The 28,000-nt window shown below is 42.8% G+C and overlaps 1 protein-coding gene across 6 annotated transcripts in view; it reads left to right on the top strand.

Moving 5' to 3' along the window:
- Positions 1 to 229: 229 nt before the first annotated feature.
- Positions 230 to 28,000, top strand: part of GLRA2 (glycine receptor alpha 2) — a 167,474-nt gene continuing 139,703 nt past the window's right edge. For 2 of the 6 annotated variants that reach the window (XM_005287810.5, XM_065580548.1), the window contains exons 1-2: positions 230 to 1,148; positions 3,305 to 3,438. In XM_005287810.5, coding sequence (XP_005287867.1) covers positions 1,081 to 1,148; positions 3,305 to 3,438 — 202 coding nt within the window. In that variant the 5' untranslated portion in view covers positions 230 to 1,080. The remainder of the gene's footprint in view (positions 1,149 to 3,304; positions 3,439 to 28,000) is intronic. The other 4 variants (XM_042840180.2, XM_005287811.5, XM_042840179.2 and 1 more) reach the window with 3 other exon arrangements.

Raw genomic sequence — 28,000 nt, 5'->3', positions numbered from 1 at the left:
CAAAGCAATGGAGGCCCCTGCTGCTTCGGGGAGGGGGCGGGGGTGCAGAGCCACCCAGGCCACCTCCGCCCTACCCTTCCCCCAGGCCGTGTAGACAGGTTCCCCAGTGTCCTGCCTTGGGCCCTGCCCCTGCTCAGCCCCTGGTGTGGCGGGGCCAGGAGTTTTCTGAGTTACCCTGTTTCCACCCCGCTTTGCCGCTCTGCCCTGTCGCCCTCCTTCCTCCTCCCCCAGAACAGCTGGGCACGGGAGAGGCAAGCAACATCTGCAACATCTGGCTTCATCTGCCGGCCGGCGCCGGGCGCCTCCCTGCCCCTGCCCCTGCCCCAGGGAAATGGAGCCCATGCGATTCTGTAGCACACAAACGGAGCCCTGCAAACGGGGAGGCGGCGGGAGAGTCACTCTTTGGGGAGGAAACGGCTCTGAACTCGAGTCACGTTCTGTGCTTGCTGCCCCTCTCTCCCCCGCTGGAGAAAGATGCATGCGCACAAGCTGGGCTCGGAGCTGTCCAAGTGCTGAAATTTATAGGCAGGGTAAGCTCCCGTCTCATTCCGGCACAGGAGCGTAGCTTTCTCTGCAGCCCACACCAATCATTCCACAGCAACATTTACAACTCGCTGCCGGGAGTAGGGGGGGAAAAAAAGGAAAGAAACAGCCCCACGACGACTCATAGATACTGATTTCCAAAGCAAAAGGGAAATCAAACAAACCCACAACAGATAGCTCTCCAGCGCGGCAGCGATTTCCTTTTGCATGATGTTCTTAAGGTAGCAGGGCAATTTTTATTTTATTTTTTCATCATTCCGTAAAAGCAGCCGGGGGAACCACCAGTTCTGATGCTTTGTCTCTTTTGTATTGGCTGCTGGGGATGAGCCTGGGTTTGACCTGACCATGATTCCGAGGACTGGCACTTCTTATTTTTTACCCCCAATTTGTAGACATCCAGATCTCCTCTTTTTGATTGTCAAGAAAATCAAATTATTGCTGGATTTGGGAATCTAGACAGCACAAGGTACTTCCCCCTGCTTCTCTCTGGAATCGTTTCTGGGATATTTTCCATAATCATCACACAAAACAGGAGGAATGAACGGGAAGCTAGTGAAAATTTTGACAGCCTTGTTTGCATTTTTCTTAGAGACAAACCACTTCAGGTAGGTGAAATAACTGTATGCTGATATTTACCAAAAGATGTGGAAAGCATAGCTATAAGCAACCACGTTACATTAACCTAGTTTATTTGCTACGTCTGAAAGTATTTCATATTAATTTTATATAGGCAATACCTCTTACACTGGAAGAGCCCCGTTGCTTGGTAACACACACCAAAAATCCAAGTTTGTGCAATACATTTTCCACGTCTCTGATTTAAAGACACGTTTTTACAGTGCCATATTAATAACGTCTACATAGCTGAACAACATTTTCATCGTTTTTTCCCTTTTGGAATGCAATATACTCTCTCCACTCCCACTGGAAGTTATTTAGTAGGTTGCCTTGTTTTTATCTCCCAGGCTTGTCAGGGATGTGGTTATTTGTATCTACAGAACCAGCCCTCTGATTCTGGGAAGACCTTGGACCAATCAATAATTCCTTTACACTCCTTACTTCAAGCAGCAGTATATAGGAATGTTCTTAAAATTTCAAAGAAGAGAGGAGATATTGCTTCAGTTATTGAGTTTTCCTTATCATTCCAAAAAAACATTGGAGGGTTATTTGTCAGAGCAATGGTTCACCTGAGTTTCATTAATGTAATATGTTGTGTGTGTGTATATAGTATGTATGTATGCACATATACAAAGTGTGTGTGTGTGTACAGTGACAGAGTGAAATATTATTTATATTCACAAGTTTGGGATGGCCACATCATTCAGCATGGTGGTTCCAAGTGGAAACACAAGTGATTTGTGTTAGGTCATTCCAAATAAGTATACTGAATGGCTACCCACTTTTTTATTATTGTATATTACATTTATACCAGTTAAGTGGGGAATAATTTCTGTCGTTGTTAAAATATCAGAAGCAGTACCACATCATTGTCAGAAAAATGGAACCCGCAATATCACAAATGGAACCTGATAATATCACAAATGTTGAAGATAACATAGTATTCTAACAATTCTAATATTTTAGTGGGGGAAAATAGTATTTTATTTCCTTTAGATTTCAGATCATCATGTTTGTTTAGCTGTTTGCATATAGGTACACACGCATTGATGATAAAAAATAGTAACAAGAAATACTGCTCAAAGTGAATGATGTCTTTTGGGCACATATTTAAATACACCAATACTGTAGAAGACATTGTGATAGGATTACTTCTGATACCTCTCAGAGATACTATTAAAATATAAAACGGATAATTTAGGAACCAAACGAATTAGTCATATTTTTAAACTCACTGATTTAATAATGGTTATGACAGAATTCATGTCCCTGCAGTCCAAATTTGTTCAAGTGCTTCTAGTTTATTTTTTCTAGGGAACAACCATCTGAGATTCCCATCCCCTGAAATATCTAATATGTTGTATATACAAAGCTACAAAGGCATGGTGGTACTATTAACTTAATGCTAAAACCTCAAGACACAGACCTATTCAAAAAAGTCTGGATATAAAAACAAATTAAAGGGAAAGATGGGGGAAAGGACCATTATCATTGCTCGCTGTGGGTAGAAGATTAAAATCAGATGTGTTTGCTTCTCAAACCCTTTTCAGGGAAAATAAACACACAGCTGGTAAAGAATTGGGTCTTTAATTAACACAATTTAAAACCAACTTAGATGGAATCTGTAAAGACTATTCCTACTCCCATGTTTTTGTTTTGTTCTGTTTTGGATATTAACAAAGTCAACAATTTTCACTGTTGTGTGATGAGTTTTGCCAGTCATTGTATGGAAGTTTGATGCCACCTCAGGACCAGCTTAAAGTGAAAATGGTTTCAGTAGCATACATGTAACTCTGACAATAACATGAATTGGGAGATCAAAGTCCTCAGGAGAATGTTTTAAACAATCAGATAAGTTGAAGACATCTATTTAAAATCCTACAGTTTTAACAATTTTCTTTTTATAGTCTAAGTATTCTATAAAGCAAATTGTGATGCACTGATATATTTCTCTTACTTGAAACTTATTTTTACTTCTAAAATAAAGTTTTCTGATGAAAACAAGGATCCATTTTCTACCTATCTATTCATTAGTACAATCAGTGTTGATGAAGATTTTTGTAAAGAGTATTATAATTTCCTCCCTAAACATAAAGGCAACGAGAGCTGAATAGTCGCTAATGGTGGCTAATAATTTGTTTAGGGCGGCTTTCTGTAAAGAACATGATTCCAGATCTGGAAAATCCCCCTCACAGACCCTGTCTCCTTCAGATTTTTTGGACAAATTGATGGGAAGGACATCAGGATATGATGCAAGAATCAGACCAAATTTTAAAGGTAAGTTTCTCTATTGATCAACTAATTGGAAGTCTTCTTGACATACTATGGGTTTTGATAACTTTACATCTGTGGCCCGATTCTCCTTTCCACTATTCCACTTTTGCAGAACAATCATTCCATTGAAATCAATTATTTCATTGACATAAAACCGGAGAAGCACAGTGGAGAATCAGGCTCCTGGTGCTTTTAGATGGAGCCGTCTTTTGGAATGTAGCCATACATTAAATAATATTTGTAAAGGATCCAGGTTTTGGTTTTGCTAGAAGTCACTTCTGTAAATCTCTCTAGTTACTGAGCTAAACAATAAACAGAAGTATGTTCCAGGTTCCCTTACTAAATACAGTTGGATTTGCTGATTTCTGAAGTTTCTAGACATACAGGGCTAAATCCTGAACTCTCAAGCAAAGCCCAAGTCAAAGGGCTGTGCTCATGTAAAACTCTGAGGGAAATGAGGGAATTAGGGGCCAGGGCACCCACATAGTAGACTTCTTCTAGCCATTACTGGCTATGGGGTAGGATAGTGGACATAGCCCAATTCTCCATTCCTATGCTGATTTAGGGATACCTAGGTTTGTGCTTTGGCTTGGCCACTCCCTGCCCTGCCCTATTCTCACACCATTTTCTTTGCTGTGTGGAGAATGACCATAAGCATCTTAGCATCAGCACATGTGAGGCTGCAGATGCTCAGGCTTCCACAGCTTTGGCCACTAGTCAGTGGATAAACAGTGTTTCCACTGCTTTTGACCTTTCAACATTCATGCCAGTGAGTTCAGGATTCAGTCCCCAGACAAGAAGAGGGGAGATCAAGTTTTCTCTTAAGCATTTAGAATGGCTCAAGAGCTCTACAGTTCTACCAAACTGCCTTTTTTTTAAACAAAGAAATCTAAGCTCAAAGTGCAGTTATTGTCTGAAAAGTGACTATGTGAAAATGTACTCTCTTCCTCAATAGGTCTGCTCCCCTGTGTGTATTTCAGATGCATATCTGCTGGCTCTGGTGACAATTTTTTTTTACTACTTTTTACTCCTATTAATTCTGCAATGAAAGCTGTTGGTATGAAAGAATATTGTTCAGCCAGTGGATGCTGCTAGTATGAGAGAGGGAGCTCACACATCAGTGACAGCAATGTTAATTAAATTTCAAATCAAGAACCATTTTCTGCCTTCACTCCCTCCTGTGCAAACTGCCGAATTTGGAATGTGGAATCTTTTTTACTGTTTGTGATGCATGAACCAGAAAGAAGCCAGTGTGACTTCCAGATTCCAAGTAAAGCTGATGAAACTGCTGGACAAACTGTGGCCCCAATTCAGGAAAGCACTTAGGCATTGACATTAATGGCATTTTAGCATGTGCTTAAGTGCTTTCCTGTAGCAGGGGCTGTGTTGTTATAGTAAAAACAACAACTCCAAAGCATTTTCTGCTCTCACTCACACCCCATGCACTCACATGGACTTCAGTGAAGTTTGACAAGGTGTAAAGGAAGGCAGAATTTGTCCTGAATTGAACAGATAAATAATTGTTAAGGACAGATTCTGCCTGGCCATTCCATGGGGGTATAGTTGGGGAGGAGATCCCCATGCAATAAGCCATCCCATGCCACACCTTGTGTACATCAGACCAGACACAATGGCAGTCTATATACACAAGGGTGCACAGATTGCTTCTTCCCTACTTCCTGGGGGACATGTAGCACCTTCAAGGGAGAAGGGTGGGAGCAGAGTGGCCTGTGGCTCTTTCTTTCTGTGCACTAGTACGCAGAGCTGACTGGCTGCGTCGGAGATAATAAGCTACATCCAATAAAAGCGGGGATGCTGTTCCATTCCAAAGTGCTTGACATGAGTTACTTTCAATGTTCCCCCAAGGAGGTGGTGGCTCCCCACTGATTCCAAAGGAGGGCTGTGCCTGTAAGCACAGTTAAGCCTTGGGTGTCAATAAACACAGAACCCCCGCAATGCTGTTTTCACAAAGTCATTTTTCAGAGCAGAATTTCACTTTGTAGCATTTTTAAATCAGAAATTCAGCTTCGATATTTGCACAAGTTCCCTTCTTCTGAATCTTTCTGTGAAGGGTCTAACAGGTTATGTCATTCTTTTCTATCATCCTATCCTCTCTACAAAGCCATCATGTTTGGTGAACCAGAGAGAAGATGCTATGCATGGAGTTTTGAACTTCACGCCACCAGTGAAATCCCTGAATAACCATAAGCAGCCTTGTGGCCTATTTACTATATATTCCATGTTCCAGTTAGTTAGCTGAAAAACACAACTTTGGCCAATGTCCAGATCTCATTAAAATTTTCCCAAAAGTACAAAAGTAGAAAGCATTGTCTTTCTAGTTTTGCATAATTTTCCCTTAAAATAAACACATGAATAAATAAAAAGGAAGATGGCTTGTGGGGAGGATCATAGTGAATTTCTGTTACGAATCTGGATATTATAAAGGTGTTTTTGTACTGAGTTCAGTATTATGATCATGTTACAAAACATATTTCAGTTTCTAAGATTTTACTGATCTATTTTACTTTGCTTTTGTGATCGGATCCATCAATACAATAGCACCATTCAAAGTAGCAGAAATGTATTAAAGTGTAAAATGTCAAATTATTACATTCTTGATTACATTGTATATTTGAAAACAATATATTCAATCATTTTAAGCCAAAAAGGTGTTTGAAAGATAAGTCTCTTAAAATAGGTCTATTATTTGACTTTGCATATGGTTATGGAACAGGTAAATATTATTAACTGCATTTTAAAAAAGAAACTGTGAACCAAAGTATTTTGGATATTGTTTATGCATTCATCCAGATTACTTCTGCTTCATATCAATAACAGTTCAATCACACAGCTTTTTTTCTGATCTATAACTGCTATTTTTTGCTTTGTCAGAAAAGAGTCTGGTATTCATGAAGAAGGCAATTCTGTTGCATCCTCTTATTTTATGCTACTGAATGTACATTAATTTAAATACATTTATATGACAGGTTTCAAAGTCTGAGTCACTGGAAAACAGCTATTTGATTAACTTCTGACATAAAGGCAACTCGCTTTAGCGTAAGGGAAAAATGATTGTTCACTTAAGCAAAATGTTTTATCCAAATAGAGTAATTTTTCTCATTTGCATTCTTGAATAAAAAATTCAGATGGATTAAGTGAAAGCAACAAGGTGAATATCAAATAATTTAAATATCAGACATTGATGACACAAGCCAACATTTAGCTCTTTTAGCAACAATACTGTTCAGTGTAGAGTCCTTTCTACTCTAATGACCTTATGAATTATCACTGTCATTTGCCATTATTTTGAATAGAAAATTGTTTTCCAGTTCCTATAGGCCTAATAAGAGATTGTGTGCAAAACCACCAGGGGATGAGAGTGATTGTCACCATGATGGGCACCACAGGGAGAGTTAAGGACACAGTGGCAGTCTCAGCTAAGAATTTCCTTGCTTTGAGCCTTCTAAGTCAAACATGTAGGGTATGTCTGCACTTCAATTAGACACCTGTGACTGGCCTGTGCCAGCTGACTCAGGCTTGCGGGGCTCGGGCTAAGGGGATGTTTAATTGCCAGGTAGATGTTGGGGCTTGGACTGGAGCCCAGGCTATGGGACCGTCCCCCCTTGCAGGGTCCCAGACTTTGGACTCCAGCCCAAGCCCAAATGTCTACACCACAATTAAACAGCTCCTTAGCTTGAGCCCTGTGAGCCCGAGTCAGCTGACACAGGCCAGCTGCGGGTGTTTAAATGCAGTGTAGACATACTCCTAGGTGGCCTGCACTTTATTTGCATTTACTTAATTTGAAGGTCCTAATAGTTTAACAAAGGCCAGTGAGATGAATGTTAAACCATAAATATGTAAAGGCCCAATCCAATTCTGATTGAAGTCAATGGGAATCCTTCCATTGACTCAAGTCAGCATTGGATCAGGTGCTATTACTCAAGTTGATGCTTCTCTCTTTTAGCTACTTTGTCAGGAGAACTTTGTTTCTAAAAGATAATAAGTGCAAGTTGTCCCGCACATACAGTTCACTAACATAATATTAACATCCTGTCTTAAATTACAAAAACAAAGAAATTCTAAGTGGAGAGAGGCACTTTCTCTTTAACTTACTTCATTTTTTTTAGGGATAGCTGTAGTAATGGAAGAGGGCATCTGTGCTGTAATATGATAGCCAAGGGTATGCTTTCTGGTAGATAAGAACAGGAGATAATGAAGTAATGCTGCAGTGTTCTATCATGGATCACCTGTTCACCTCAGGCTGACTCAGCATGATGTGCCAAAGCACATGCCATGGCATGATGACCATGCATATCAACAACTTAATCACAACATGGATCATGGGGGTGACAGAAGCCTAAAATTAGAATCTCCTTGCATTTGTTGACCTTTAAAGTTATTTTAATTATTTTTTAGTTTCCATTTGTTACAACTGAATAGTCTAAAAACAAATTTAAAATTTAAACACACACTACAGCAAATCAATGTGAAAAACCATTTTCCAGCTATAATAATCTGTCCTTCACACCAAATGAAGTAGGAATGAACACATCTGACAGTCTTTCAGCAGAAGTTTGCACTGGATTCTCACTATCGTTCAATCCCGCAGGCTGCTGAGCGCTGCTGAAAGCAGCATGAAGAGCCAACCAAAATATCAGTATTGTGCTGGGTGAAATCCTGGCCCTGTCAAAGTCAATGGCCAAACTCTCATTGTCTTCAATGGGGCAAGGATTTCATCTCCACTGGTTGCTCAGTACCTGTACACTGAGGTTTAATAAAATAGGAGAAAATGAACACAGCCCTCACTAATGTGGGCAATTCTCTACGTCCACACTGAAAAGACCACAGGTGAGGCAGGACAATGGGCATGAAAGGGAGTGAAGGTAAGATTCTCAGCTGGTGTAAATAACACATCTCCATTCATTTCAGAGTAGCTATACTGATTTACACAAGTTCAGGATCTGGTTCAGTGGGCATAGGTGCTTATATGCAATTCAGTGAATGTCTTAGATTTATTTTAGGATTTTCAATTACTCCTATTGCCAGCCAGGAGCAGCTCGCTCCAGTGCGCTTAATAGTTGCAGCTAAAGGAAAATATGAGTAGGTGAAGCTGTGAGGAACTAACCATCATATTCAGCCTGGCTGTGTTGACATAAATTCAGAGGCAGGGAACCAGTGGCTTTTGCTGGGAGGGGGTGGGGGTGGGGACATAGATGACAAAGACAGCCCAACAAGTGGGCAGTGCTGGACAAGACGGGAAAGTGGTCTGGGTGACCTGAAGATGTATTAACACATCTTTTCCGTAGTCTATGCCAATGAGTTTTCCATGTAATCCTGCCTGTAATCTAAAACCTAAGTGGAAATTCTGAGGGAGGGTGGCAGTAAGAATACAGGACCTCTTTGACATGCTGACCTCACAAAACAGTTTCCCTCTGGGGCACAGGAGAATTAGCTGGTGCAGTGGGAAGTAACAGGCATCTCCCTGCACGAGCTTTGGTGAATCTATTTTTCTCACAGCCAATGGCTCATGATGGCTGTTGAGCGTAATGTTCTCACCAGCCCACAAGCACCATCTCCCTTCAGCTTTACTCCACTCTCCTCGGCTTAATTCCTTAAAGAATCATGAGGATTAACAAAGCACCAGGCTCTATCAGTGATTCAGAGTCACTCTCTCACAACCCTTCTCAGCTTCCCTGAAAAATCCAGCCCTGTGTGTTAATTCACTAATCCAGGGACCAATCCTGCACATGCCTCTGCAGGAGAGAGTGACGGTCTAGATCCAGTTATACCAGGGGCCTCCCCATCTGGTTGACTAAGATGATTATCTGCCTGCTTTGAGCTGTGGGGCAGCATTAAGCAAGTGGAATGGGGCAGGGGGTGGTGATATCTGTGTGTGGCATGGGGTGGGGAGGATTTGGCCCCATTGTTTCTGAGGGTACACTTTATTTTGGCATAGAAGAGGTTAACAGTGTTGGTTACAGTGATGCTGTTAAACTTCATATTTAGAGCTATAGTTACATCTAGCTGTTTTCCTTTAAGTCATGATTTGTTAAAGAATCTTTCCATTTTTTGTGTGCACTTACATTTAGGGGTCCAGCAGCAGTGCACTTTCCTTTTCCACCAGGGAGTGTAGTGCTGCTATTGCAATATATTGTGCGGTATCTTGCCCCAAAGCTGTTGTTTCTGGGGCAAGAGCGCACGTGAAACTCACTGAAGTCTTGTGAAGAGAGAGGAAGTTTGGGCGAGTAATGGCTGTAGTTGTGAAAGAGTAGCTTGCTATTATAATTGTGCCATGTCATTTTCGTGCTTAGTCAGTGGGTTTAAATCGGAATAATAAACATTGACTAAAAATTAGCCTCACAACTGTTACAGGAAATGCTGTTTATGCACTTTAACTCCTTGGCATCAAGAGTCAAATTTTCCCTTATGTTTGAATCCATTGCTCGTTTGTCTACTGCAAGTACCTGAAATAAATTAGCATGTAACAAGAGGAAGAGAAGCATTATGTGACAAGGGAAGGGGAATGAATGGAGCCACAGTTGACACATGACAATGTCATTTCTTGATGTGCTAAGAAGAGGCACTGTATGCAAATGACTCAACATGGATCAAAAGATACCAATTTAAAATAAATACCTTTTTAAAAACTCCTGTAAAATATAACAGATAAAAATTGAAAACCTCACCATGCAGCATTGGCTGTGAACCTGGAGAGCTATATTTGAGCATGGCTAACAACCTTCATAAGGCCAGATTTCCATGGCTAGCAGCTAACAACCCTCATAAGACCAGACAAAATGAGTATTAAAAAACTGGGTATTTGTCATACCATTCAAGATCCATAAGGGACAAATCTAACAGATGGCAAAATCCTGTGATCTCTTGATTGGGTGCATCAAAGGAGCAAAACGATGCAGCTTACCCTCCTGCTAGTGCATCCACATTGTAAATAGGCAGGCTTCTCCTTTGAGAGCAGGTGGATGGCCCTGGCCAACGATCTGTCAGTCTGGGGACATGGCCACGCAGTCATCCTCCCTACATATATGCTGCCATTGCCTGTGAGCGTTAGGGGGAACACCGCTGTGGGGATAAATGTCATGAACAATATTCTGCCCTGAAATACTTCCAATTGATTTCTGAGGAAGTCGTGTGCATATCTGAGTGAAGAATTTGGCTGTATATAAGGACGAACTATTAATAAACAATTGTTTTATTCTTTGTGAGAAACACAGTAAAGGGAATGCAATCCAGTCTGTTGGCATGCACCGCTCATCTTCTGTTTTAATGGATAAACCTATATTTACCATAGCTATGCAAGGAACATCCTCTTTTCTATTTCTGTTTAAATTCCTGTATACCTGCTATAGTCTGCAAGGGCACTGATGGGGGCTTATGTTTCATGCCCATCACTCTTTAATTTAGGGTTCTCTTCCAATATACCAGTGAGGCCAATAGGAGTTCCATGGACTGAAAGTGATCACTGTCATTATGGTGTGTTGTCTTTATTCAGAATCAGTGATTTAATTAAGTGATATCAGTGGATTTGACTGTTGCTATGGAATATTGGTCTGCTGCTGCCACTTAAACTACAGAGGGAATTTATGAAAAACAAATGTCAAAGCAAAACCCAAGATCTTTGATATCAAAGAAGGAGACAGTGATCTTCCGATAAAATTCTATTTAAATTGTTTTATTTTGAGGATATCAAATAGCTAAATATCCTGCATAGATTTAAATATTTCATGCAATGGAGGTTGGTGCACTGGAATTACTCACCCAGCTAACATCTTGATGTGTTCCGATTGCCTTAGAAAACACATGCAATTGACATATATATATTTAATGTGTATAGATATATAATGTGTTTATATATTTATATATAAACTTACATATACACAAGAACATAAGAATGGCCATACTGAGTCAGATCAATGGTTCACCTATCCCAGTATCCTGACTTCCAATAGTGGCTGGTGCCAGATGCTTCAGAGGGAATGAACAGAACAGGACATTCTTCTGAGTGCTGGTCCCTGTGTGTATTCCACACATGGGGTACACATGCGCACCAGGCGCCTGAATCCAGAAATTCTTCAAAGCAGTGTCCATTGGCCCGCACATGCCCAGTAGCTCTCCTTGTGTTCCCAACCAAGGATGTAAGAGGCAGCGTGAGTCGATGCCTCTCCTGTTCCTTCTTACCATTGCATGGCCTGAGTTGGAATGGTGTCCTCCTTCACTCTGTTGTATAACTTGCAAAGAAAGAAAACATTTGTAACTAGTAATATATCTTGGCTTAGTAGTTAGTATTTAAAGTATTTATTTTCCCCTAGTTGGGGAATCCCTCCCTGGTTCCAGGACTATGCACAGAGTCCTGGGATTCAAGAATTGCATCTTCTGCCCTTTCTCCTTCTCCATTAGTAATGAACATCAGTGGTGTCTGTACTGTGTGGGAGAGGTGCATATTTCTGCAAAGTGCAGTATCTGTTGCTCCTTCCCACCCAGAACTCAAGAAGAGCTTAACCTATGAAAGCACCTGATGGAGAAAGCTGAGGCCCCTCTCCCATCCGCGCCAGGGAGACACGCCCCCCAGTATATTTGCACAGTAAGTTACTCAACTATTAGATCTTTTTTCTTCCCAAATGAACATAAAGTGCTTATGTTGTTCCAGAGGAGGCATGGGTTACAACTCCAAGGGCAATGCTTGTCTGCTGTCTTGGGTGAACATCCTCAGATATGCCTTTCCTTCCATTCCCCTACTTCCACAAGTCCTGGGGAAGATACGTCTGACAGAGCCAACATCATTCTTCTAGCTCCCTACTGGCTCAGACAGTTCTGGTTCATGGAACTTCCAACAATGTCTTCCCACTCACCAGTCAGAATCTGCCCATTCCCAGATCTCCTAACCCAGGATGGGGGGGGGGAAATCAAACATCCCAATCTGAGCTCATTCCACCTCATGGCCTGGTGTTTGGATGGAGTCAGAAATAGAATGCTCATGCGTGGCCGCCATTCAGAAGATCCTCAATCAAAGTAGAAAGGATTCTTTTAGAACCTACTGTCTGGCCAAATGGAGATGCTTTTTGGTTTGGGCACAACTCCACCAACGTTCTATGGATACCTTAAGCATCCTGGTTATCCTAGACTATCTTCTGTCCCTGAAGACTTCAGGTCTTTCTATTAGTTTGCTGTGAGTAAACGTAGTAGTGATTAGTGCCTTCCTCCCTCTGGTGGAAAGATGTTCCATCTTTACTCACCCTGCTACAATATGATTTATGAAAGATCTCATCAGGACCTTCCCACCAGTGCTTAAACCTACATCTCAATGGGACCTTAACTGTGTCAGTTGACACTCATAGGTCTGCCTTTCGAACCCTGGCAACGTGTGCCATGAAGAATGTGGCATTCTTAGTGGCTGTCACTTTGTACAGGGGGATCAGTGAGCTCAGAGCTACCATGGCGGATCCTCCTTATACAGTGTTTCACAAAGAAAAGTTTTCTGTCCAACTACACTCCAAATTTCTCCCTGAGATTGTTTCTGAGTTCTGTATCAATCAAATAATACACTTACCTGTATTTTTGTCTGAAACCCCACTCTTCCTCTGAAGATAACAGACTTCACTCCCTTGATGTTCGGCATGCCCTGGCGTTCTACCTGCAAAGAACCAAACCCCTTAGGAAATCACTGACACTTTTTAATCGCCATAGCAGCGAGATCGTGTGGGCAAGCCATATCCTCCCCGAGGATTTCTAAGTGGGTTTTGGGATGCATTTTACAGTGCTAAAAGGTAGCAAAACTTCCTCTCCCTGGAGCTGTCACAGCTCATTCTAGGCGAGCACAAGCTGCCTCCATGGCATCCCTATCAAACGTTCTGCTGCAGGACATCTGCAGAGTGGCCACCTGGAGTTCTGTCCACATGTTTGTGACACACGATACCCTAGTTCATGCCTTGGTAGCAGTGGGATCAGCAGTATTGCAAGAATTTTTGCTACCAATTTCCTCGCATCCACCTTCAGTCTGACACTCCTTGACAATCACCTATGTGAGAAAGACACATAGGGACCATCACTTGAAAAAGAAATGGAGGTTATTTACGGTAACTGGAGGTTCTTCAAGATGTGTTGTCCCTATCTGTATTCCACTACCCTCCCTCCACCCCTCTGCTCAGATCCTATTGGATTTGTGGTAAAAAGAGGAACTGGAGAGGCATCGACCTGCACTGCCTCTTATATTCTTGGCTGTGAGCACAAGGAGGCTGTGTATGTGTGGGCCAATGGACACTACTTTGAAGAATTTATGAAGTTGGGCACATGGTGAGCATGCATACCCCATGTGTGGAGTACACATAGGGACTACACATCTCAAAGAACCTAAGTGATCTCTCTTCTGCCATCTATCTCCACCCTCTGACAAACAGAGGCTAGGGACACCATTCCTTACCCATCCTGGCTAATAGCCATTAATGGACTTAACCTCCATGAATTTATCTAGTTCTCTTTTAAACCCTGTTATAGTCCTAGCCTTCACAACCTCCTCAGGCAAGGAGTTCCACAAGTGGATTGTGTGCTGTGTAAAGAAGAACTTCCTTTTATTTGTTTTAAACCTGCTGTCCATTAATTTCATTTGGTGGCCCCTCATTCTTATATTATGGGAACAAGTAAATAACTTCCTTATTCACTTTCTTCACACCACTCATGATTTTATGTACCTCTATCATATCCCCCTTAGTCTCCTCTTTTCCAAGCAGAAAAGTCCTAGCCTCTTTAATCTCTCCTCATATGGGACCCATTCCAAACCCCTAATCATTTTAGTTGCCCTTCTCTGAACCTTTTCTAATGCCAGTATATCTTTTTTGAGATGGGAAGACCACATCTGTATGCAATATTCAAGATATGGGGGTACCATGGATTTATATAAAGGCATTAAAATATTCTCTGTCTTATTTTCTATCCCTTTTTGAATGATTCCTAACATCCTGTTTGCTTTTTTGATTACCGTTGCACACTGCGTGGACATCTTCAGAGAATTATCCACGATGACTCCAAGATCTATTTCCTGATTAGTTGTAGCTAAATTAGCCACCATCATATTGTATGTATAGTTGGGGTTATTTTTTCCAATGTGCATTGCTTTACGTTTATCCACATTAAATTTCATTTGCCATTTTGTTGCCCAATCAGTTAGTTTGGGAGATCTTTTTGAAGTTCTTCACAGTCTGCTTTGGTCTTAACTACCTTGAGCAGTTTAGTATCATCTGCAAACTTTGCCACCTCACTGTTTACCCCTTTCTCCAGATCATTTATGAATAAGTGAATAAGATTGGTCCTAGGACTGACCCTTGGGGAACACCACTAGTTACCCCTCTCCATTCTGAAAATTTACCATTTATTCCTACCCTTTGTTCCCTGTCTTTTAACCAGTTCTCAATCCATGAAAGGATCTTCCCTCTTATCTCATGACAACTTAATTTATGTAAGAGCCTTTGGTGAGGGACCTTGTCAAAGGCTTTCTGGAAATCTAAGTAAGCTATGTCCACTCGATCCCCCTTGTCCACATGTTTGTTGACCCCTTCAAAGAACTGTAATAGATTAGTAAGACATGATTTCCCTTTACAGAAACCATGTTGACTTTTGCCCAACAATTTATGTTCTTCTAGGTGTCTGACAATTTTATTCTTTACTATTGTTTCAACTAATTTGCCCAGTACTGATGTTAGACTTACTGCTCTGTAATTACCAGGATCACCTCTAGAGCCCTTTTTAAATATTGGCTTTACATTAGCTATCTTCCAGTCATTGGGTAAAGAAGCTGATTTAAAGGACAGGTTACAAACCATAGTTACAAACCTCCAGTGACAGTACGTAATCTCCACATTTATCAATGATCCATCCCCTGTCATCCAGTCCCATCTTCTGGCAGTCTGAGGTGTAGGAACACTCAGAGACCATGGGGTTGCATCCTTGCCCATCATGGCTAATATCCATTGATGACTCCAAGATCTCTTTCTTGAGTGGTAATAGCTAATTTAGACCCTATCATTTTGTATGTATAGTTGGGTGTGACAATGTTGGGACTCACCACCACAACGCCTCCTGCTGGTTGTCTCCGAGAATTAGTTCAGTCCAGTGGAGTGACCTCTCCTGGTGGTGTCCCGTCCATTGTCTCGCCTTTGGTTGGTGTCTGAGCCCACGTCACTCCCCAGCTCGCGGCGTCCTCTTCCAGACCACTGCCCTGCGGCAGTACCCCTTTGTCCATCCACACCCCCTTCTGGGGGGCAGGGTGATCAGCAGTCTTTCAATGCTCCAGCCACCATGTCCAACCACATCCCCAAAGTCTAATCCCTCCTATCAGGGATCTGGCGTAGTCTGAGATGGCCACTCCCCATGGCCGATGGCTGGGTGTACTGCAAGGGGGAAAAAGGGGGATCCAGGTCCACCCTCTGCTCTGGGTCCTGGCCCAGGGACCCTCTGGCAGCAGCCTTGCTGTCCTCCTTCTCTCCCCTCATCTATCCAGTTCCCTGGGCCACTTCCCCTATGGCCCCTTGCACCCGCTAGGCCCTTCCCTTCAGGGCCTGCAGCCTGGCAGGCTACGGGCTAGAGTTCTCTTCTGCTCCCTGAGCCTGGCCAGCACTGTGCTATCCATGGTGCTAGTCTCCCAGCTCTGGAGACAGACTTTCCCCTGTCAAAGGTCTGGGACAGACTGCCTGCTGCTCTCCGGTGCAGCCTTTATATAGGGTTTAGCCTAGCCCTGATTGGATGGCTATAATGTCGGCCCTGATTGGCTCTCAGTAAGCCCTTTCCTGATTGGCTGTCGGCCTGCGCAGGTGCTCTGGCCTACTCCAGCCCCCTCTCACCTGAGAGTGGGGCACTCGCCCCGCCACATTGGGATTACATTTTCCAATGTGCAACACTTTGCATTTATCAAAATTGAATTTCATCTGCCATTTTCTTGTGAGAAAATGTGAGATTCCTTTGTTAACTCTTCGCAGTCAGCTTTGCACTTAACTATCTTGACTAATTTTGTATCATCTGCAAACTTTTGCCACCTCATTGTGTATGTCTTTTCTCAAATCATTTATGAATATGTTGAACAGCACTGATCCCAGTACAGATTCTTGGGGGACTCTGCTATTTACTTCTCTCTTATCTGAAAACAGACCATTTATTTCTACCCTTTGATTCCTGTCTTTTAACCAGTTACTGATTTATGAGAGGGCCTTCCCTCTTATCCCATGACTGCCTACTTTGCTTAAGAGATTTGGTGAGAGATCTTGTCAAAGTCTTTCTGAAAGTTCAAGTACAATATATATCCACTGGATCACCCTTGTTGTCATGTTTGTTGATGCCCTCAAAGAATTCTAATAGATTGGTGAGGCATGATTTCCCTATACAAACAGCATGTTGATTCTTTGCCAACATATTGTGTTCATCTATGTGTCTGATAATTCTGTTCTTTACTATAGTTTCAATCAATTTGCCTGGTACTGAAGATAGGCTTGCTGGCCTGTAAAAGCCAGGTTCCTTTTTTAAAAATCAGTGTCATATTAGCTATTCACCAGTCATCCTGTACACCTGTACAGAGGCTGATTTAAGAGATAGGTTACATACCACAGTTAATAGTTCTGTAATTTCATATTTGAGTTCCTTCAGACCACTTGGGTGAATACCATCTGGTCCTAGTGACTTATTACTATTTAATTTATCAATTTGTTCAAAAAGCTCATCTACTGACACCTCAGTCTGGGACAGTTCCTGAGATTTGTCATCGAAAAAGAAAAGCTCAGGTGTGGGAATCTCCCTCACATCCTCTTCAGTGAAATCTGATGCAAGGAATTCATTTAGCTTCTCCACAATGGCCTTATTTTCCTTGAGTGCTCCTTTAGCATCTTGGTCATTCAGTGGCCCCTCTGACAGTTTTGCAGGTTTCCTGCTTCTGATATACTTTAAAACGTTGCTGTTAGTTTGTGTCTTTTGTTAGTTGCTCTTTAAATTCTTTTTCAGCCTTTCTAATTACACTTTTACACTAAAGTTGCCAGAGTTTATGTTCCTTTCTATTTTTCTCAGTAGGATTTGACTTCCAGTTTTTAAAAGATGTCTTTTTGTCTTTAACTGCCTCTTTTACTCTGTTAGGCATGGTGGCATTTTTGGGGGTCCTCTTACTGTTTTTTTATTTGGGATATACATATAATATGAGCCTCTATTATTCTGTTTTTTAAAAGTTTTCATGCAGTTTTCAGGCATTTCATTCTTGTGACTGTTCCTTTTAATTTCCATTTAACTAGCCTCCTTGGTTTTGTGTAGTTCCCCTTTTCTAAGTTAAATCCTACTGTATGGGTTTCTTGGGTATTTTCCTCCCTACAGGGGTGTTAAATTTAATTATATTATGGTTGCTATTGCCAAGTGGTTCAGCTATATTCTCCTTTTGAACCAGATCCTGTGCTCTACTTAGGACTAAATCAAGAATTTCCTCTCCCCTTGTTGGTTCCAGGACTAGCTGCTCCAAGGAGTCATTTATGGTGTCTAGAAACTATCTCTGCATCCCATCCCGAGGTGACATGTACCCAGTCAATATGGGGATAATTGAAATCCCCATCACCAGGGTCTGCTGCTGCTCCCCAGCTAGAAGCATGGGCTGCCACACCCAATCTCAATTAAGGAGGTTTACTCTTTTATAACAAAGGTTGACAAACAAGCAGAAGGGAGTCTTAAGTCAAGACCTTGTCCCTGGCTTCAAGCCCACCCCTCCCTGGGGTCTCTGGCTCTCCAGCTTCTGGAAACTTCCTTGTCTCTTCTTGGAGCCAAAGCTGCCTTCTCATATTTGTATACAAGCAGTTATAACATTTGTCAGTATTTCGTTGTCTGTCTTTATGTGATGTAACTGAATGGGACTCTTTCTCATTTGACTTTGGTTCCTACCTGTGTTTAATCAATGTCTGCCCTCTCCTCTTTACTAGGATATAGAGTATCCCCTTTCATGAATTCTTCCCTGAGGGATGTGTCTATCTGAACTGTGTGCTCCTCCACACCTGTCAGCTTTCCCCTAGTCCTTAGTTTAAAAACGCCTCTACAACCTTTTTAATTTTACATGCCAGCAATCTGGTTCTGTTCTGGTTTAGGTGGAGCCCATCCTTCCTGTATAGGCTCCTCCTTTCCCCAAAAGTTCCCCAGTTCCTAATAGACCTAAATTCCTCCTCTGAATATGATCATCTCATCCATGCATTAAGACCCTGCAGTTCTGCCTGTCTACCTAGTCCTGCACGTGGAACTGAAAGCATTTCAGAGAATGCTACCATGGAGGTCCTGGACTTCAATCTCTTGTCTAGCAATCCAAATTTGGCTTCCAGGACCTCTTTCCTACCTATCCCTATGTCATTGGTACCTATATGTATCACAACCACTGGCTCTTCCCCAGCATGGCATATAAGTCTGTCTAGATGTCTCAAGAATTCCACAACCTTTGTACCGGGCAGGCAATTCACCATGCAGTTCTTCCTGTCATCACAAACCCAACTATCTTTATTTCTAATATTTGAATCACGGATTACTATTCCCTGTCTCCTCCTAACAACAGGGGTCCCCTCCCCCCGAGAGGTATCCTTAGGATACCATGACATCATATGGAAGGAAGGTCCCAACTATGCAATTGTTTCCCTCCACTCCAGTTGGATGTTCTCCTTCCCTGAGACTTTCATCCTTCTCAACAGCACAGAGGCTGTGAGACCAGGGATTGGACCATTCTACTGGGTCCTAGAAAGTCTCATCTATGTGCCTCTCTGTCTCCCTTAGCTCCTCCAGTTCAGCCACTCTGGTCTCAAGAGCACATATTCGGTCTCTGAGGGCCATGAGCTGCTTGCACTGAATGCACACACATGCCAACTGTCCACAAGGCAGGTGATCTTACATACTGCATTCAGTGCAATAAACTGGATAGCCACCACCCTGCTGCAGGACGTATGCCTGCATTATTTTTACTCTTGCAGGGTTGTTTGGTTGTTTATTTGTTCTGTGTGTGTGTGTGTCTTTGTTTGTTTTGGGTGGGGGGTGGACTCATAGACTCATAGAGTCATAGACTTTAAGGTCAGAAGGGACCATTATGATCATCTGGTCTGACCCCCTGCATGCTGCAGGCCACAAAACCGTCCCTACCCTTCCCTTGACTCTGCTGATGAAGTCCCAAATCCTGCGTCTTGGTGACTTCAATTTGCAGAGAACCCTCCTGCTAGCGATCCCTGTCCCATGCTGCGGAGGAAGGCGAAAAACCTCCAGGGCCTCAGCCAATCTACCCTGGAGGAAAATTCCTTCCCGACCCCAAATATGGCGATCAGTAAGACCCCGAGCATGTGGGCAAGAGTCTCCAGCCTGACCCTTGTTAGTCATTATACTATTTACCTGCTATTGCTCGGTATTCCCCACCAATTATGTTTTACCATTAAACCATTCCCTCCATAAATTTATCTAATTTAATCTTAAAACCAGACAGGTCCCTCGCCCCCACCGTTTCCCTCGGAAGGCCGTTCCAATATTTCACCCCTTTGACGGTCAGAAACCTTCGTCTAATTTCAAGCCTAAACTTCCCCACTGCCAGTTTATATCCATTCGTTCTCATGTTCACATTAGTACTAAGCTGGAATAATTCCTCTCCCTCCCTGGTATTTATCCCTCTGATATATTTAAAGAGAGCAATCATATCCCCCCTCAGCCTTCGTTTTGTCAGACTAAACAGCCCGAGCTCCTCTAGTCTCCTTTCATACGACAGGTTTTCCATTCCTCTGATCATCCTAGTGGCCCTTCTCTGCACCCATTCCAATTTGAGTTCATCTTTTTTAAACATGGGAGACCAGAACTGCACACAGTACTCCAAATGAGGTCTCACCAGCGCCTTGTACAATGGAAGCAGAACCTCCTTATCCCTACTAGATATACCTCGCCTAATGCCTCCCAAGACCGCATTGGCTTTTTTCACCGCCACGTCACATTGTCTACTCATAGTCATCCTTCGGTCTACAAGAACCCCTAGGTCCTTCTCCTCTTCCATTACTTCTAACCAATGCGTCCCCAGCTTGTAACTAAAATTGTTGTTAGTCATCCCTAAATGCATCACCTTACACTTTTCACTATTAAATTTCATCCTATTTCTGATACTCCAATTCACAAGCTCATTCAAGTCTCCCTGCAGAATATCCCTATCCTCCTCCGAATTGGCAACGCCTCCCACCTTTGTATCATCCGCAAACTTTATCAGTCCACTCCTGCAATCGGTTCCGAGGTCAGTTATAAATAGCTTAAATAAAATGGGTCCCAAAACCGAACCCTGAGGAACTCCACTGGTAACCTCCCTCCAACCTGACAGTTCACCCTTCAATACGACCCGCTGCATTCTGCCCATTAACCAATTCCTTATCCACCTCTGGATTTTCATATCGATCCCCATCTTTTCCAGCTTAACCAATAATTCCTCATGGGGTACATTATCAAACGCTTTACTGAAATCCAGGTATATTAGGTCCACCGCATTTCCCTTATCTAATAAGTCCGTTACTTTCTCGAAGAAGGAGATCAGATTCGTTTGGCACGATCTGCCCTTCGTAAAACCATGTTGTAAATTATCGCACTTGCCCTTAACCTCAAGGTCCTCAACTAGTTTCTCTTTCAGAATTTTCTCCAGCACCTTGCACACTACGGATGTTAAACTAACAGGCCTATAGTTACCTGGATCACTTTTTTTCCCTTTCTTAAAAATAGGAACCACATTAGCTATTCTCCAGTCTAACGGAACAACCCCCGAGTTTACAGATTCATTAAATATTATCGCTAAGGGGCCTGCTATTTCTCGCGCCAATTCCTTCAATATTCTCGGATGAAGATCGTCCGGTCCTCCCGACTTAGCCCCATTAAGGCGTTCGAGCTTTGTTTCTACCTCGGATACGGTAATCCCCCATTCTGTTTGCCCCTCTGCCACGGTGCTAGTATCCCTAATACCTTCATTGGCCTCATTAAACACCGATGCAAAATATTCGTTGAGATATTGCGCCATGCCTAGATTATCTTTAATCTCCTCTCCAGCTATAGTCTTCAGCGGTCCTACTTCTTCCTTCTTTGATTTCTTCCTATTTATGTGGCTGTAAAACCTCTTACTATTGCTTTTAATTCCCCTCGCTAGGTCCAACTCTACACGGCTTTTGGCCTTTCTCACTCTATCTCTACATTCTCTGACTTCACTAAGGTAAGTTTCCTTACTGATCCCTCCCCTCTTCCACTCTTTGTACGCTTTCTGTTTCTTCCTAATCGCCCCTTTGAGTCGGTCACTCATCCAGCTCGGTCTAAATCTCTTGCTTAGTAATCTTTTTCCCTTTTTTGGGATACAGGCCTCTGAGAACTCATGCATCTTAAACTTAAAGTAATCCCAGGCTTTATCTGCCTTAAGATTCATTAATACGTTTGCCCAATCCACTTCCCTTACCATTCCCCTTAGTTTGTTAAAATTGGCCTTTTTAAAATTATAAACCCTAGTCTTTGATTTAATTCTGTTACTCCTTCCGTTTAGTTTAAACCAGATTAGCTCATGATCGCTGGAGCCCAAGTTGTTCCCTACTACCACTTCCTCAATGAGGTCCTCACTAGTCACCAAAATCAAATCTAAAATGGCCTCCCCCCTCGTCGGTTCGGCTACCATTTGATGAAGGAAATGATCAGCAAGCACATCTAGGAACATCTGAGCCCTATTATTGCTACTAGCGTTTGTTCCCCAATCTATATCCGGGAAGTTAAAGTCCCCCATAATTACACAGTCCATATTAGTATTTACTTCTCTAAACACATTAAATAGTTCTTTATCGATATCATGGGTCGATCCTGGCGGTCTATAGCACACCCCAAGCACTATCCCCGGGGAGGCTCTAGTAGTCCTTTTACCCAGTGTAAGTATCGCCCAGACGGATTCCGTGTTATCTATTCCATCAAGTATTATTTCTTTACAGCTTATCTCACTATTGACATACAATGCCACCCCGCCACCCTTACCTTTGTTCCGGTCTTTCCTAAACAGCGCATACCCCTCCATACCTGTATTCCAGTCGTGACTGCCGTTCCACCACGTTTCAGTTATTCCTACGATATCCGGTTGCAATTCTTGGACCAAGAGCTCCAATTCCTCCATTTTATTACCTAGGCTTCTCGCATTGGTGTATAAGCACCCTAATGTATGTCGTTTAGCCTGTCTCCCATTAGTAACACTATATGTTACAGGCCTCTCTGTGTCCTTCCCCCCTATCCTTCTTATGTCCAGTCTCATCTCCCTGGCTATATCTCCTCTTATCTCACTCACCATTTCAATGTTGGAATCTGGCGTGGAGATTAACTGTACATCTCCCAACCGTCTCCCCAAACTTCCTAGTTTAAAGCTCTTTTGATAAGATGAGCCAGCCTTCCTCCCAGAAGTCTATTTCCTTCCCTACTCAGGTGAAGTCCATCCCGCGAGAACAGCTGTCTGTCCCTGAAAGCCTCCCAGTGGCCATACATCCCAAAGCCCTCCTTATAGCACCACTCCCTTAGCCAACTATTTATCCTCACAATCCTATCAGCCCTTTGCTGCCCTTCCCTCGGAACAGGCAGTATCCCACTAAAGATAATCTGAGCCTCTATCTCCTTGAGCGTCTTCCCCAGCCTGGCATAATCTCCCTTGATTCTCTCTAACGAGAACCTAGCCGTGTCATTCGTTCCTACATGAAGGATTATCAAGGGGTTCTTACCTGCTCCTTTTAGGATCCTTTTTAACCGCAGGTCCACATCGCGAATCTTTGCGCCTGGGAGACAGCACACCCTTCTGTTCTCTGGGTCCGCCTTGGTCACAGGCCTGTCCAATCTCCTCAGTAAAGAGTCTCCAATAACATATACCTGTCGTCTCTTGGCAATAGTGCGATCTAGTAATCTAGTCTCTGATCCCTCTAGACCTGACCTATGTCTGCTCCTATCTTCTCTTGTGCTCCCCCTTGTGCCTTCCTCTATCCTCTGGGGGCCCAGGTCTTGTGCTGTCTCCATCAACACCTCCCCTCTCTCTAATGGACTAGCCACTCTTCTCTTCTTCCTCACCCTCCCACCTTCCGTTGCCACTGCTGCCCCTCCACCTCGTTATCCAAACACCCAAACCTGTTCCTGAGTTCTATTCCCCCCTCACTGGCCCTCCTTTTCCTTGGCCTGCTTCTCACAGTCACATACTTCCAATTCCCTTGTTCTCCCCCTTCCATTCCCCTCTCACTGTCGTCTACTTCTACCTCCTCCTGCACCCTAGAGCATTCCCCTTCAGCCCCGCCTTGCCTGTCCTCCATCAGCTGCTCAAACCCCCGCCTACACTCCACCAGGGTTTCTACCTGCATCTCCAGCCCCTTAATCTTTTCCTCCAGTAACACTATGAGGCGACACTTCATACATACATACCTTTGTTCCGGCTCCCCTGCTAGGACCATATACATACCACAGCTTCCACATGCAGCCATCTGCATTCTGTCTGCTGCTGTCTGGCTCATGGCTGCTGCTGTCTCTGTCCACAGCACCTGGGGACGCGGAGCACACACCACACCGCGCCCTCCTGCCTCCCCCTGCAAACTCCCTCTCAAACTCCCCTGTTAGCCGCCCTGTTTGCTGCCTCCGGTGCCGACTATTGGCTTAAGTTTAGAGAATGTTTATTATGTGTATCTGGCTCTCATGCTCCATCTCTGAACTCTCTCACAAAACTCTCCTGTTTGCTGCTCCTATTTGCTAGCTCCTCTAGTCACTTAGGAGCTAGCATTTTATACCCTTGTTCTCCCTGAGTTAGCCCTGACCCCTTGTCAAGGGATCAAAAAGGGATTAGGGAATCAAAGGATGGCAGGCTAGAGCCTCCCTAGGAAGCTCTCAGCCTTGTCAAGGAGGTCGCAAGGCTCAGCACAAAGCTCCTCCCCCCCTCCCCTAAACAGAGCATATGACAAACTTCAATGAAGCAGGCACAGGGCAAGCAAACAAGCACACAACAACAAACAGACAACAAACTCACCCCCAGGGTCATGTAGTCTCCTCCTTCGCCTGGAGAACTCCCTTGCAAAACTGCCCTGATTTGCTGCTCCTGTTCGCACATAAATGCACACACGCTCATAACAAACTGAAAGTGTGGAGGGTCCATGGCTCGCAGGGACTTCATATCATGGGAATTGAGCTGCAATTTTCATTTCCAAATGACAGTAGCTTAAAAGATCAGGCTACTCTGAGGTGTTTTTCTGGGGAAAAACCCCTCAGCATATTTACCCTGTGCTCAAACGTTAACTTCCTGTCTCAAAACAAACCTTTTTAAAAGTTTGATCAGATTGAATGGACAAGCTATAGCCACATAGAAATAGCTGTGAAGGAGAATTTTGCACCTTTCATGATACATACCCCCTTGGAACTATAGTTTTGCCCACGCTTTTAAAGAGTGTGTGCTTATTTTGTATGTTCAAAGCAGAATGTTAATTCATTTTTTCTACAGATGAAAAGCTAAATATTCTTTTATAAATCACTGCAAATATAATTAATTTAGGTTAATTTCTGCCACTCTTACATTAATTAGCTTGTTCTGCATGAAGCACCATTGATTCATGGGGCTACTTGTACAGTAAAATGCTATTCAACATGAATAAGGGTTGTATAATTTAGAATGTTCAAAATGCAGAAAATCTAGAACCTCTGTGCCCATGTGAAGCCTCACTGAAGTTCCTTGTAGCCTCTAATGAGCACCCTCTCCCAGAAGACATAATTCCAGTAAAGCAGGTAATCTAGCACAGATATAAAATGCACAGGTTAGCCCAGTTTACAAGATGGTGCCATTTCTTTACACTTAATATACAGGAAGAATTGGTGACAATGACAGTTTATTGGTGAAACGAACCACTGAAGTGTGTTTTAAGAAGGAATCTGAGTGAAGAGAGAGTGGTTGTTTGGTGCATAGGGAATGGGAAACTGTTGCATGCATAAGAGGTAGCACAGAAGGAAAGTATAAAGGTGAGTGGAGACGGATACAAGTGAGCACTAATGTAGAAGGCTGTGGTAGAGTTTAGGAACAATTTAGAGAGAGTAGGATGAAATGAGAGCAGAGTTATACAGGGTCATAGAGGTGAGGCCAGTAGCTTGAGAATAATACATAAGTTAATAGGTAGCTAATGAAGACATTCATATAGGGAGTGATATGAGCTGAGAAGGAAGGGGAAATTTATTTTCAGAGCAGGATTCTGCATGGATTGCAAAGGGAACTTGTGGCAATACAAGGAGATTAAAGAAAAGGAGGTTGCAGTAACGGAGGTGTTCAAAATGTAGAGAACTGTTCTAATGGTAGAGGTGACAAGCTAAGGTGAATTATGAAGAAATTAAGTGAAAAGCTGGCAGACTTTGGAAACAATGTGAAGGAACAGGACCCAAGCAGAAAGGAAAAGAGTCAAAACTGTTTCTGAGTTTGGCACATGGGTAATAGGGAGAATAGTGGAATTATTGATCAATACAGGTCTTGATCCTGTATTCACTGAACTCCAAAGCTCCAATTCACTTCTTAGGTAAAGGATCAGGCCTTAGAGAAGGGAGGAAGTGGGAGGATTTGGGTGTGAAACTAAGGAATTCAGAAATAAGACATCATATGGTTTGTGAAAATGTATATGGGTGAAGGTGATCATGAAAGAATAGATTTCATTATTCCAATGAAAGAAAGGAATGGGAGCAGCAGAATAAGAACATCAGACTTCAAAAAGCAGACTTTAACAAACTCAGAGAATTGGTAGGTAAAGGCCAATGGGTAGAAAATATAAGGAATAAAGGAGTTTGGGAGAGCTGACAGTTTCTCAAGGGAAAATATTAAAGGCACAACTGCCAACTATTGCAATGTGAAAGAAAAATAGGAATAGGGCTGTGATGGGTTGTCCCCCTTTAAGGTGCCACCTGATGTATTGAGATACCGCTGAGTCTGCCTGCTCTGCCAGCCTGGACCCCCTTTACGCTCTCTTGCTGAGCCAGGCTCTTAAACATCCTTTAGCACACACAGGCAGGGCCAAACCCAGCTGCAGAAAGACACAAACACTGAGAACAGCTCTGGGAAGACTCAGCTTAAGGGACTTGCCCCAGCACTCAGGTGCCCATCTCCCTTGGAGTGCAGACCCAAAGGTATAGTGTCTTGTGATGTATAGAATAATCTGCACAGTGCAAGCTCATAAAAATTCACCCTTTTCCTCAATGTGAAGAGAGATGTGCACACCTTCTTGCCCCCGCCCCCGTTAGAAATGGCACAAACTGGGTTTAATAAAACAAAATAAATGTATTCACTATAAAAGGCAGATTTTAAGGGATAGAAAACAGAACAAAGCAGATTACTAAGCAAAAAAACAACAAAAAACAAACAAACAAAAAAACAAAGCTAACAAACTAAGCTTGATTCACTAAAGAAATTGGCTACAAATAGTAATTTCTCACCCTAAATGTTGTCTCAGGCAGATTACAGAGATTCTTGGAAGCCAGTTGCACTGCCCTGCAGCTTGAAACTTCAGGGATTATTCCTCACAGGCTAGACACCCTTCCAGGCTGGGCTCAACTCTTCTCCCCCAAGTTCAGTTCTTGTTTCCAGGTGTCTGATTGCGAGGGGAGACAGAGGAGAACCTCGATGATGTCACTCCCCTGCCTTATATAGCTCTTGTGTATGGCAGGAACCCTTTGTCTTCCAGTGGAACACACTGGCATTCCAAGGGGGGGGCGGGGAGGTCCAGTACCAGGTGACCCAGTCACATGTCTTTGCAAGGTCATAGCAGTCATTACTTGCAGGCTGTCTGGAGCATCCATAGGAAGACTAAGCTCTTTTACAGTCCATTGTCTTTACTGATGGGCCATCAGCTCTGTCTGGCTTTTCCATTGTTGTACCTGAAGGGCTAGTTGTGGGTGTCACCCAAAGTAGCACATTTGAAATACAGATACATGGTCAATATTCCTAGCTTCAGATACAAAAATGATACAGGCATACAAATTGGATAAACACATTCAGTAGATCATAACCTTTTCAATGATACCTCACATGAGCCATCTTGCGTAAAGTATATCTCAGTTATGCCATATCCATATAATAAGTATATTTCCATAAAGAATATGGAGTGTAACGTCACAATGGCTCCATCAGGAACTCTTTAATGACCTGAAAAGCAAAAACAAATCCTATGAAAAGTGAAAATATGGACAAATTCCGAAGAAGTAGGACAAAAGAATAGTACAAGCATGTAGGATGAAATCAGGAAGGCTAAGGCACAAAATAACATACACAAAGGGGATGTAAAAAGCAATACGAAATTGTTCTATAAATACATTAGGATGAAGGGAAAACTGAAGGAAAGTGTAGATCCTCTACTTAGTGGGGAAGGAGAGCCAATAACAGATGAGATCAAGAAGGCTGAGGTGTTTAATGCCTCTTTTGCTTCAGTTTTTACTAAAAAGGTTAATGGTGACAGATACTCAACACAATTAATATTAACAAGGAGGAAGAAATGCAAACTAAAATAGAGACAGAATTGGTTGAAGAATATTTAGATAAATTAGATGT

Source organism: Chrysemys picta, chromosome 1, assembly GCF_011386835.1.
Source record: "Chrysemys picta bellii isolate R12L10 chromosome 1, ASM1138683v2, whole genome shotgun sequence".
In the NCBI taxonomy this organism is placed as follows: Eukaryota; Metazoa; Chordata; order Testudines; family Emydidae; genus Chrysemys; species Chrysemys picta.
The sequence above is the reverse complement of the archived record's forward strand: the minus strand, read 5'-3'. Positions and strand labels throughout refer to the sequence as shown.